This window comes from Mauremys reevesii, linkage group 8 (assembly GCF_016161935.1).
Source record: "Mauremys reevesii isolate NIE-2019 linkage group 8, ASM1616193v1, whole genome shotgun sequence".
In the NCBI taxonomy this organism is placed as follows: Eukaryota; Metazoa; Chordata; order Testudines; family Geoemydidae; genus Mauremys; species Mauremys reevesii.
In genome coordinates, this window is record NC_052630.1 from 81,123,609 (window position 1) to 81,136,905 (window position 13,297).

Consider the following 13,297-nt stretch of genomic DNA (forward strand, 5'->3'; position numbering starts at 1 on the left):
TGGGCAGGGTTACTGCCCTGGGAACTGCAGGGCACCAGTGGACATGGGTCTGGCTGGAGGCAGAGCAGGGGCTGACTGAAGGTAGGGTCTGGCTGGAGGCAGGGCAAGGGGTGCAGGGCTGGTTGGAGACGGGTGTGTGGGGTGGGCTGGTTGGCTTCAGGCAGGACCGCAGTGGGGTGCGGCAGGGGTTGGCAGGGCTGGAGGCGGAGTGTGGGACTGGCTGGCTTCAGGCAGGGGGATGCGGCAGGGGTTGGCTGGAGATGGGCTGGCTGCGGGCAGTGGCTGTGGGGCTGGCTGGAGACAGGGCAGGGGGTGCGCGGCTGGCTGCAGGCAGGGGCTGGTGCAGGCAGGGCAGGCAGTGCGGGGCTGGCTGCAGGCAGGGGATGTGGGTACAGGGAGCACAGCCCACCCTGTACGGTGAGTGCCCCCTCTTCCACCAGGGTAGCAGCAGCAGTGCAGGGCTCGGGGGCTATTTAAAGGGCCCGGGGCTCCCCTGCTTCTACCGCCCCAGCCCTTTAAATAGCCGTGGGAGCCCTGGGGAAGCGGCGGGGCTCCAGTGGCTATTTAAAGAGCCAGGGCGGTAGACGCAACGGGAGCTTTTTAAATAGCCCCCAGAGCCCCACAACCCTATCCCAGGGCCCCACAACCCTATCCCAGGGCTCCAGCAGTGGGGCTCTGGCGGCAATTTAAAGAGCCTGGGGCTTCAGCCCCTGCTGTGAGCCCCAGGCCCTTTAAATTGCCCCCCTGGAGAAGCCAGGCCACCCCGGTACAGCGCACTGGCTCTTGCCGGTACGCTGTACTGGGGCTTGGGCGCAGGGCCCTCTTAGGGGCGGGGACCGATTCAGGGGAATTGGTTGAATTGGCCGCAAGCTGGCCCTGCCAGCCTGGCACCCCCGGCCGAGTGCCTCCAGCCCCCGTCCTGTCATGGCCCCAGCTCAGCGCCCCAAGCTTCGGCCCCGTGGCTCCGGCCCGGCCCCCACAGTGCCGGTGCTGGTCCCGGCCCCTGCGGCTCCAGCTCTGCGGCGCCGGTGCTGGTCCCAGCCCTGCAGCTCTGGCCCCACAACGCCGGTGCTGGCCCCGGCCCCATGGCTCTGGCCCGGCTCAGGCCCTGCAGCGCCAGTGCTGGTCCCAGCCCGGCCCAGCCCCTGCGGAGCCAATGCTGGTCCCAGCCCCGCGGTTGCGACTTCAGCCCGACTCGGCTCGGGCCCCATGGCACCGGCCCCAGTCCTGGCTGAGCGGCTCCAGCCAGTGCGGTAAGAGGGCAGGGAGCAGGGAGGGGGTGTTGGAAGAGGGCACGGGAGTTGGGGGGGGGATAGGGGTGGAGCGGTCAGAGGGCAGGGAACAGGGGGATTGAAAGGGGGCAAGGGTCCTGGGGGGCAGTCAGGAAGGAGCAGGGGTTGGATGGGGTGGTGGGGGGCAGTCGGGGGCAGGGATTCCAGGGGTAGTTGGATGGAGCAGGGGTCCCGGGGGGCCATCAGGAATGAGAGGAGGAGTTGGATGGGGCGTCAGGGGGCAGTCAGGGGACAGGGAAGGGGGGTGGATGGGGCAGGGGTCCCAGGGGAGGGGGGGCGGCCACGACCCCCTCGTGGGATGATGAGGAGGGAACCTGTTGTTAATATTTTGGCAGCTCATCACTGCACATAGGCTTGGCAAGGGTCTGGTTTTCAATGGGAACATCCACTCGAAAAGGGAAACTGGGCTGGCAGCGTCTGGACACTAGAAGTCCAGTTACCACAGTAACTGGCCTCTGCCACTGGGGTGGTGGGAAGAGCAGCAGCTGCTGCTGGAGCCTAGGGAAGCAGCTCTGCTTAGCAGCTGCTGCTCATCTGTTCCCCACCTCCAGCCCCTTGTGCCAGGGGCCAACATCCCTCCTCTACTGTGCCCTGACTTCCCCACCCCACCCCCATTGTGCCCCGATTTCCCCTCCCTGGCCCCTTGCTCTGGGGACACCCCCACTCCCTGCTGTGCCTTGATTTCTGCACCCCAGGCTCCATCACCTTACTGTGGCCCGATTTTCCCACCCCGGCCCCTCACTCCAGGGACTGACAGACACCTCCCTGGAACTGACCCGCCCCACACACCTTGCTGTGCCCCTCCCTAGCCCCCCTGCTGTGCCCCAATTGGGCAGGCAGGCTCCACATCAGATTCTCCCAGCTCTGGAGGCAGCAAGTGAGTCCTGGAAGATGGGTAGTGAACAACGGGGCAGGGTGTGTGTGTGGGGTGGGGGGGGGCACAGACAGGGGAAGGAGCGGGGCAGGGGTGCTTGGTTTTCGGGGATTAGAAAGTTGGTAACCCTAGCGCCGGCGAGAGCAGGATTCCATGGTAATGATGTGCTCTTTGCTGCCGGAGCAGCATGCTCAGCTGTCAGAACTTCCCGAGCTTTGAAAGGGGAGTGGCTGCATGTCTGGGCAGCTGGAGTGAGCAGGGCGGTCATGGTGGGCATTGTGGGATACTGGGAGAGGCCAGTTATGGCGACATAATGAACAGCACTGATGCTTTGTTGTTTTAACTTTGCCGCAAAAAGCTCTATGCCTCTTGTTGAGGTGGTTTTATTTTGTTGGCACACCAGGAGAGTTTTGCTGACAAAACTGCAGTGTAGACAAGGCTTTAGTTTATGCAGTTCATGGAAAATGTAAACACTAGGAATGCTGCTTATTACTACATGATGTGGAGTAGGCAGGTTGGTCATTTTGCTTAAGTGAAAGCTTCAGCTAACGCAAAGTAAGCTTTAACATACTATCTCTTCAAATACTGATTAACTTCTAAAAATTTCAAATATTTTATGGCTCTAGCTTTTCTAGCGAAGAAAATCTCTATTTGTTTAATTTACAGGTTGGTTAGAATAAAGGCAGATTACCTTAATTTCTATTATGAGTTTCATTTTTGTATTGTCCAGCTTTCTCTTTAGTTGATCAATTTCATGCTGCACTGTTGTAATCTGGATGATTGTGGTGTTCTATGGGAATAAACAAATAGCTTTTATGCAGCTCAGCTATACTATATATTTTTCTACCACTGCAGTTCTTGACCATAATCTCTCTCCCTCCCCTGCACTAGGACAGCAATCCTCTAAACTCTTCTTCCAAGCCTTCAGTTTTTGACTCCCCCCGCCCCTCTCCCCAAATATGTCCTGTATTGTAGCAGTCTTCTCTCAAAAGGAGGGCACAACTTTAAATGAGCATGTTCCCTAATTGATCAGCAACGTAACAATGAAACAACGTTAACCGGGACGACTTCAAGAGAGGCAGTACTGTAATAGAAGTACCTGATAGAGCACATGCTTCTGTAATACTGGCAGTGCTACCCAGAGTGCCATGCTTAATAATAATTACACGTATTGTGCTTTACAAGTATGTCTCTCTTATAGCTTTCAGATGCGAACATAAAAACATCCACAAATACTTTGCTACAGTAGATTTTCTGTTATTTTGCCTAGTCTAGTTTCAGATTAACTATCAGAGGGGCTTCCGCTACTTCCCTTGGCAAATTATTCCACAATTTAGGAGAGTTCACTGTCAGGAAGTTTTTCTTCAGTCTATCTGACCAGTTTAGTTACTCTTCCCTTAACTTTCACCAATTCCTTCTGCTAATATAGGTCTCTGCACAACACACTATTTTCAAAGTGCAAGTGCGCCAAAGGTATTTAGACCGAGATTACTCTTTCCCTACTTCTTCAACACAGTAGGAAGTATGTAATCTTTCTGCATGAAAAGGATATTTGTGCCCAGTGTACACACAGAGCTATGGCTGTGCTGTTGCACCCAAGCATTTGGAACATCTTTACACCAGCATACAAAGTGTGATACATACAATTCATTCATGAAAAAATCTCTGTTATATTAAAAAAAATACTAGTTTATACATAACTAAACAAGTTGTTACCATAGGCAAAAGAAGTAACCTTTGTGTTCTTACATGCACACTCATGCATTCATCCAGGATTCATGGAATACTGGGGTGTGCTATTTCCATGACACACTCTGGGCAAACAAAGAGTAATTTATAAGATCACCAGGGATGGTCCATACTTGGTCTATGCAAACAGAATGTCTTATAATATGCAAATAAAAATGGACTAATGCTCCTATTCTTGGTAAATGGTTTCTAAATGAATTAAGCTTTTTTTAGATATCAAATCCCTCAAACAAACCTGGTCAATGGTGTATGCTGATTAAACTAGATGGGCTATGCTCACCACTGAAGGATATATGACTGTTTTACAGATGTCATTCAGAAACAATTAGTAAAGTTTGGAATCTCTGAATTATGGTGGTAAATTTGTTCGTACAATTTATACTCTATACAGAAGCCAAATTTCATGGAAAGAGAGAAAGGAATTGACAAATATGAACAAATGATATTACCTTGGCGTTTGCAATGTGTGTTAAATTGTTTGGTCGTTTCCTGATATCTCTGGCTTCTAGCTGCAACAGTAACTTTTGGTAGTAAAGCTCTACATCTTGTCGCAGTTTATTTAAAATATCCTCCAATGAAGCTGTAGCTTTCTTAGTTTCAAAGTATTTCTTTTTCCATGCATCACGAGCTATACAGGACAACATCTCTGGTTGGTCTTGATCAGGTTAATATAGAGTACATTAGGAATAATAATAAAGAACTTGTACATGGTACATGGTACGTGTGTAGTATGGTTCAACTTCAGTGGTTTATACATGTATGAAAAATGTAGCCTTGTTTTTTAAAATCAATGAATGTTTAGCTAAACTAAACATTACATTAACTATACAGTCACACCAGGATTAGCTGGACCCCAGCCAGCTAAAATTAAAGGCTAGATCTGTTCTCAGAGGTTTGACTGAAGCTCCAGCAGGAACGCTGTAGGACCAGAGTTTCAGTCCTGTGGAGCTTTGCAGTGCTGCACGACTAAGCTGTATAAAAGACAGCCAGGTTTGCAAAATTTATTAGTTCTGCAGGTCCAGCGCTAAAGAGAAGCTGAACTAGGAGCATGTGTTATGCAGAGCTGGGGAACTCCACAGATCCAGAGTTCTTGAGCAGAATTCAGGGGTGGATGTAACCTCCCGACTCAGTGGGTGCAATGTGCTGCCATGGGGGGGAGGGAGGGCACTGACCATCAGCAGCAGAACTCTCTGCCCCAGTACTGCAACCCTAATTCCAGCCAGGTGCAAAGGGGAGGATGGAATTGTCTGGAGAACAAGCCCACCCCCTACACTATCCCTGCAGCAGCAGCTCCTGTCCTGCAGGGCTGGGCCTGGCTCCCAGTGCTTGGCATTGTCACCTGGTACACAGGGTTGCAGTTCCACTCAGGTTTGGCACCCGATTTTATGATTTTTGGGGGGGCAAATGACCCCCCATGAACTCATGCTAAAGCTGCCCCTGGCAGAATGCCTAAGATTAATGGAAAACTTTCTGCAAACATTACTTACCTCACAGTAACTGAGGGTCTTTGAGATGTGTTGTCTACATGTAGTCCACTCTTGGGGCTGGAGTCACAAAAGGACTTAGGTACCTAAGTGCCCGGTTAAGTGCCTACGTTCTAGAATCAGGCCCCACTGGGGTGCACAACCCCCCTGTTCAACTGATGTCAAACCCTGAAGTCACCTAAATGCATTTGGCACCTACATTTTTGCAGTAAAAGTTCCCTAGCAACCTATGTGTTACAGCCTCATGCTAGGCGTCCACATGCCTAAGCTCCAGTGTGATGCATGACTGAGGGGAAACTAGGGGGTCCTCTGCCTAACTCACCTGCAGGGCCAAGCCAGTAAGTGGGCTCAGAGGTCATCCATCAGATTGGGCCCGCACAAGCCAGCTCACACAAACTGGCTGGGGAAGGAGGAACTCCCTTCCACATAGCTTTTTGCCCAATAGGGTATTTACTGGAGTTGTGGGAGATGTCCCAAGTACCCCTTCTACCTGAGGAAAAGAAGGGATTTGAACACGTCTACTACTTCTCAGATGAGTGCCCTAGGTGGGGTATAGGACATGTGTGTGTTGGGGAGGGGGAGAGGGAGGGCTACCTCCATTTAATTGGAGCGGGGGAACTGGATTTTGGGTTTCCCATCTCCTTAATAAATGCACCGGCCACAAGCATCAGTCTCATACTTTCTGTCTCGCTGGTCCAATGATGCTTTCATTATTTTTCACAGTGGAATGTTTCAACAGGAGAGGCTGAGAAAACCCCCACATCAGTATAGTCTCTAGCCCAGTGTTTAGGCCACCTCCTCCAACAAGTAGTAGATTCCCCATTCAAATCCCTTCTTTCATTGCAGGTGAAGGGGGACTTGAGGTGGGTGTCTCCCATTAGCCAGGTAATCTAATGCCAAGAGGGGGGTTGAACTCAAGAATCCCAAGCAGATGCAAGTGCTTCCCTGAAGTCTGGACTTAGATGTGAAACTCCCTGAGAGCAGTGGGGCTTAGGGCATACCCCTCATCTTGGCAGCTCTCATTCGCTAGCCTAGGCGGGGAGCCACCTAGTATGTTGGCTTTTGTGAATCCCATTCTAAGGTGCCTATCTAGCCCCATTCATTGTATAGGGAGCATTGGTGACTCACTCAGGCTTTGTGAATCCCAGTGATTTTCTAGGGACCTAAAAGTTGGGGGCGGGGGTTTGATGCTGACCATTTCCACACTTACACTCCTTTGTGAATCTAGCAGTCCACGAGTTGCATGTGCTTTATGCATTCGGGACTGGACTCTTTTGCCCAACAGTGTTTGTTGGCCTGTGCATGCCCCCTAAGTGCCCGGACACACACCTTTTCATGGGGCATAAAAGGGTGGACAGGGAAGAACTACCTCTCAGATCTGTTGCCTATGTAGAATCCAGGTATTCAAGGCTTCCATAGTACTTGGGAAGGGAAGGGAAAGGGGGGTGGGGTCATAGAACACATATAGACAGCATCTCTCATAGAACCAGTTACTTTTTTGAGGGATTGTCTATATGTAGTGCATTCTTGAGGACTCCCAAGCAGTAACTGTATCTTAGGCGGTGGGTGACAGGAGTCTATTTAAATATAGATGGTAATATAGATCTGACAGAATGGGCATCTTCCCTAGCTGTTTCCATCAGAAAACATGCTATGTGAATGTATGAATGGAACTCTAAGTGGCTGCTTTACATAGTTCAGCTTCTGTAGAAGCTACATGAGTCCTTGAGGAGTGAGCCTTAATTTGAGCATGAGGTCCTAATTTAGCTAACCGACAGCATAATGTAAAACATTCTGAGATCCATTTAGCTAATTGCTGGAAAGAAATGGCCTAGCCACTCATTCTTTCAGCAAATGCTACAAATACTCTAGATGTAAGGCTGAAGGGCTGAGTTCTCTTTAACTAAAAAGAAAAGTTTTGATACGTCCAGGGAGTAAAGCCTCTTCTTATTATCATTAGAAAGGGGTTTCAGGAAGAAAACAGGTATGTGAATACAGTAGTCCAATTTAAGTGAAAATCTGAAACTACGTTAGGAACAAATTTTGGCTGGGACTTAAGGGAGACCTTATCCTTATCAAAACTAGTGTATGATAGCCCTGCCATTACTGCTTGTAGGTCTCCTACTCTACATGTCGGGGTAATTGCCACTAAGAAAGCTGTTTTCACAGAAAGGTAGTATAAAGAACATGATACTAATGGCTCAAATGGAAGCTCCCATCAACCCAGCTAAAGCCACAGCGCAATCTTACGAGGGAGGTAGCTCCTATATAGGAGGAAATATATGTATTGATTCTGTGAGGCATGTAGACACTGTAGGATGTGAGAATATATTGTAGGCGTGAGATAGCTGCTAGGTGTACTGTTTTAATAGTGAATTCAGATCTCTTCAATCAGCATAGATAATTTTAAATCATGAGAATGAGTGGGAAAGTTGATGCTGTTTTGCCCAAAGAGTGAATCTTTTCCATTTGGCATAAGTGAGCTTTGTCAAGTCCTTCCTACTGTGAATCAAGATGTTCTGGACAGCTTTGGAACATGATTTCTCTGTATTAGTCAGGCAGCCAGCATCTAGGCTGTAAGGTACAGGGAAAGTGGATCTGGATGGAGTGTCTTCCCATTGTTTGGGAGATTATGTCCAGATCCAGGGCTAATGTTATTGGAGGTTATACTAAGAATCTTCATGGGTCTGAGAACTATAATTACCTGCACCCAGAGGTTGCTAGCAATAGCTACATGGCACCATCTTGTCTGAGCTTCCACACTGTCCTCAGAATTAGAGGGATCAGTGGATAGATGTAAGTCAGCCCAGGAGATGAGCTGAGGAAAAGTGTCCGATAGAGATCCTGGACTCAGATTCCCTTCTGAAATAAAAGGTTTGGCATTTCTTGTTTGTCGCCATGGCAAACAAGTCTATGGCTGGGCGATCCCATTTGTGAAAGATCTGTGATTGACTGAATCCTTTATGGACTGTTCATCGTTAAAAGAAGAGTGTCTGCTCACATGACAGGTGAATGGCTGTCAGGGTAATTTGATGTCAGATGCACCAGTTCCATATGCTAACAGCTTCCTGGCATAGTGGAAATAAACTGGTTCCTCCTTGTCTGTTTACGTAAAACATCGCCAAGATGTTTGTCATGCCTGTACTGTTTTACCATGGATTAAGGCTGGACTGTTATATACGGTAAACAAATTTCTCTGAGTTCTAAGATATTTATGGGAAGATGAGACTTGTCTCTTGACCATAGTCCCTGAGTCTGATGTTGATTCAAGTGTACTCCCCATCTGAGACTGGACGCATCCATTACTAGCATTACTGTGGATAGAGGAGAAGAAAATCGAGCACTTCTGCATACTTGGATAGGATCCTTCCACCAATCTCGTGATAATAGGACCTCCTGAGGTAGCTGCACTACCATATATAGGTGGCGTTTGCTTGATGGGTAGCTGGACTTCAACCAGCCTTGAATACAACAAAGCATGAGGAGTGACAAACATGCACAATGCATGTAATCTAGCATTCTTAGACATTCCTGTACTGTTGTCTGAGGATTGCTCTGTAACTGACTCATAAGCTCTGCCACAACTTCACAGTTGATGGACAGTAGGTATGCTGTTGTGCTCCTACAAATTCTGTCTTTTGGAAAGATACTACAGGTGACTTCTTCTTGCTTACCCTGAGCCCTGACGTGGCAAAGTGCAAGGATGTAATGGATATTGTCTGAGACCTGCTGAGGAGAGGTTCCTTAAATGAGCCAGTCTTTGAGGTAATCTTAAAAATGCCTACCACGAGGCACTTGGTGAAAACTCTTGGGGCTGTTGAAAACTGGAATGGCAAGACTCTACTGGGAAACATGAGGTCCCTAGTATGAAAAACCAACTGTTGGCTCTATGACTAGGGGAAACCAGCCCAACAGGAGTTGAAGTTTTCAGTTGTCCACTGAAACTTTTGTATAATGTAGGTTGCAGTATATCAATAATTACTGTATATTGTCGTTGCTCCATAGATCAGTTGGGTATCTGTGCTATTTAACCATTCTGGGCAGTGACACTCAACATATGACTGTAGAAATGCATGTGACTCTTTAAGGTTCCCTGTGTGGTTCTCATAGAACCCATAGATTTGTCCAGAGCTCTTTTAATTCTGCCTGACTCCTCTGAAATGGAGCATTACTATATTGCTTGTTTTTCCCTAAGGTACTTAACATATTTTTGTCTTGAGAATTAATTTATCATTTAAACAATTGAAAGGAAAAAGAATTAAGATGTTTTATGTCTACAAGCACAAAAGAAGGCATGGGCCCTGCCCAAGGAGCAGATGTGGTTTTCAGATAAGTTTGTGTTCTGTACACATTTTGTTTCTATAGGCTTTATCTGTTATTATAGAAAAATAAGTTTTGTCACCAGTTATTTCATGGAATAAAATAGAGGTGTATCTGGGTGCCGCTAATAATTGTATGTGACGTAGCAGACAAGTTTTCTGTCATGCCCTCATGTACCATTCTTAAAAACAGCACTTTGGAATGTTTAACTCATTGTGAGCTTGGCACCATGATGTGGTTTATGGATGCCTTCTGAATACTGTACTTCTACAAGTAACATAACAGTGCTATGGTTCATAATATCCAGGGACATAGATATTTATGGGAGTACCACTGAGAATCAATGGGAGCAGACATTTTAGTCCTCAGCCTCTCTACCATACTTAGTCATATAAATGAGCCTTTTGAGAGGTATTAAGTATCATGGGGTAGCCGTGTTAGTCTGTATCCACAAAAACAACAAGGTCCGGTGGCATCTTAAAGACTAACAGATTTATTTGGGCATAAGCTTTCGTGGGTAAAAAACCTCACTCCTTCAGATGCATGGAGTGAAAGTTGCCTGCACTGCAATTTTCACTCCATGCATCTGAAGAAGTGAGGTTTTTTACCCACGAAAGCTTATGCCCAAATAAATCTGTTAGTCTTTAAGGTGCCACCAGACTCCTTGTTGTTTTTGAGAGGTATTGTTTATCCAGCTGCTATCTCTGTACTTAGGCATATACTATAACACTACATAGACACAGGCAGATAAAAAGTTTCACATTCACTTTTACATGGTTATGATACAATTGAAAAACATACCATGATATCTCCTCAGCTTATTTTGTTCAAGCAAACCTTTGGCTTTTTTAACCAGTTCCTCTCTAGTTCTTTCCATATGCCTTCTTTCTGCCTTCATTTGTTTCAGTTGTTCAACCATCTTGCTTTCTAAAGAAATTACAATCTACACTTAGTAAAGTTCTGGATGCTAAAAGTGGGAAAGGCCAGCCATAGTTATGTCTCAGTGAAGTGCACGTACCATAAAGCATGCCCAACTTTTTCAGTTTGTGTCCCTTTCAGGAACATAGAATAGGGATTCCCACAGTCCAGTATACTATCTCTAACACTGGCCACTACTTGAGGCTTCAGAAAAGGGTTATATGAATGGAGAATGCATTCAGTCATTTATAAATGCACAAATGAATTAGAACTAATATCCATATTAAATGCATATACATCATTAAAACTATATTTAAAAGGGAAGGCACGAGAAACATGTTACAGTTGAAAACTGTTGCCAGATACCCAAAAACTCAAGAGGGCTATTTCCTGCTGAAAGCATTTTGCTAAATATACTGCAACAAAATGGTTAGTTAGTGACTAGGGGCTAGATTCAGAAAGGGGACTTAGGCACCAAACTTCCTTTTTAGGCACCCAAGTCCAACATTTAGATGCCAGGGGCATTCGCAGAACCACTGCCCAGCTGCCATCTAATCCTGTAGATGCCTAAGTTTCCATTGTTAGAATCCCCTAAGTGTCTTGGGGCATGTGCAAAGCCATCTACATTCTGATGGTGCTGAGCAGTTCAGCTCCTAGCTCACATATGAGCTTCAGGGAGATTCGTGGACTAGGCATTCCCCCGCCTATCTCAGCCGTCTGGTGTGATTTGGTACCTAGTGCCAACTCCAGGGGTGCTCCAGGGCTAACTAATACTTTCAACTTATGAATTCACCTTTTTAAATCAGAGGATTCAGGGGGCCTGGGGAAAAGCAATTTAGGGGGCCCCTTCCATAAAAAAAATTGCAATACTATACAATACTATATTCTCGTGGGGGCCCCTGCGGGGCCTGGCGCAAATTGCCCCACTGACTCCCCCCTTCCCCTCCCTCCCTCAAGGGCGGCCCTGGGAAAAATAAACCTTCTGCATCTCGGCAAAAACACAGTTTTGAGAAAACTTCTTTACAAGGTATCACTGGTTCTCAGCATCAGCTAGTGCTAAAAGGCACTAAAGCTCATTAAAAGGGTTGGACAAATATTTTCCATCAAAACTTTTGCTGGATCGAAAACTAGGGGTTTTTAAAAAGCAGAAAAAAATCACGGACAATGTCTGCTTTCCTTCAAAATTTGTTGTGGTTGAAATTAGTCTGCCAAAACCTGAATATGGTTTGGGGTTTCAGAAGTGTGTGGACAAATATTTGCTGCTTGCTGTGTTTGATTGTTTAAAGAAACAATACAAAAATTCTGCTTAAAAATAATCCAAATTTTTGAACCACCTCAGCTTGTGACCAAACACCTGAGCCCATCCAGTCAGAGATCTTTCCAGGTTTCTGATACTCTGCTGGCTTCCTTGACTCATATCTGTCTCCATAACTTTGGGTTCATTTAGGTTAGAACATAAGAACAGCCATACTGGGTCAAACCAAAGGTCCAGCCAGCCCAGTATCCTGTCTACCAACAATGCCCAATGCCAAGTGCCCCAGAGGGAGTGAACCTAACAGGTAATGATCAAGTGATCTCTCTCCTGCCATCCATCTCCACCCTCTGACAAACAGAGGCTAGGGACACCATTCCTTACCCATCCTGGCTAATAGTCATTAATGGACTTAACCTCCATGAATTTATCTGTTTCCTAGAGACTGGCTCCATGAGGTCCCTCACAAACTGGAGATGGTTACTGTGGGTTTGTGTTTAGTATAGCTTATGTACATACTCCACAAACTGAGCATTTGAGCTTGTTCCAGAATCTGGGATGAGCCTATGTTATGAAAACTGAAATGCTCAAAATAGCACATGCATGTGAATAGACATAGGGTGCTAAAATTAAATTAACCCAGGAGTTCTCAAACTGGGAGTCGGGACCCCTCAGGGGGTCACAAGGTTATTACTGGGGGTCACGAGCTGTCAGCCTCCACCTCAAACCCTGCTTTGCCTCCAGCATTTATAATAGTGTTAAATATATAAAAAAGTGTTTTTAATTTATAAGGGGAGGGGTCGCACTCAGAGTTTTGCTATGTGAAAGGGGGTCACCAGTATAAAAGTTTGAGAACCACTGAATTAACCCCTCTGGAGCCTCAGGGAATGCAGGGGAGGGGGGTCTCCCTTGGTAGGGTTGGGCAGGATATTGCTCTTCTCATGTGATCCCTCCCCCAGTGGCTAATTTTAAATGAAGCTACCCTCCCCTGACATGAATCTCCCTATGGCACTGAAATTAAATATAGACTACAATTTGGCATTTGAGAAGTGAAAGGGATGGGAGCCCTAATGGAAAAGCGAACAGCTTGGCTCTTCTGCAAGCCTCAAACTGCTGAATGAGCTTTAGGGTAGGGAAGGCTGTGCTTCCCAAACAGCCGGGCCCTGCTCTCTATCTGACCCCCACCCACTTCCTGCCCCCCTCAGAATCCCCGACCCATCCTGCTCCTTGTCCCCTGACCATCCCCCAGAGACCCCACCCCCAACCACCACCCCACCCCTGCTCCCTGTCCCCTGACTGCCCCGACCCCTATCCACCCCCCGCTGAGTCCTGACAGACCCCCGGAACACCCACAATCCAACCCCCCCATTCCCTGTCCCCTGACTGCCCCCCCCAACCTCTGGCCCCT

General features: G+C 47.3%; 1 protein-coding gene across 12 annotated transcripts in view; it reads right to left on the minus strand.

Moving 5' to 3' along the window:
* SPATA1 (spermatogenesis associated 1) overlaps positions 1-13,297 on the minus strand; it is a 39,760-nt gene that overhangs the window by 5,544 nt on the left and 20,919 nt on the right. For 11 of the 12 annotated variants that reach the window (XM_039486689.1, XM_039486682.1, XM_039486690.1 and 8 more), the window contains 3 exons: positions 10,521-10,646; positions 4,365-4,543; positions 2,858-2,956 (listed from right to left, as the gene is read on the minus strand). In XM_039486689.1, coding sequence (XP_039342623.1) covers positions 2,858-2,956; positions 4,365-4,543; positions 10,521-10,646 — 404 coding nt within the window. The remainder of the gene's footprint in view (positions 1-2,857; positions 2,957-4,364; positions 4,544-10,520; positions 10,647-13,297) is intronic. The other variant, XR_005584156.1, reaches the window with a different exon arrangement.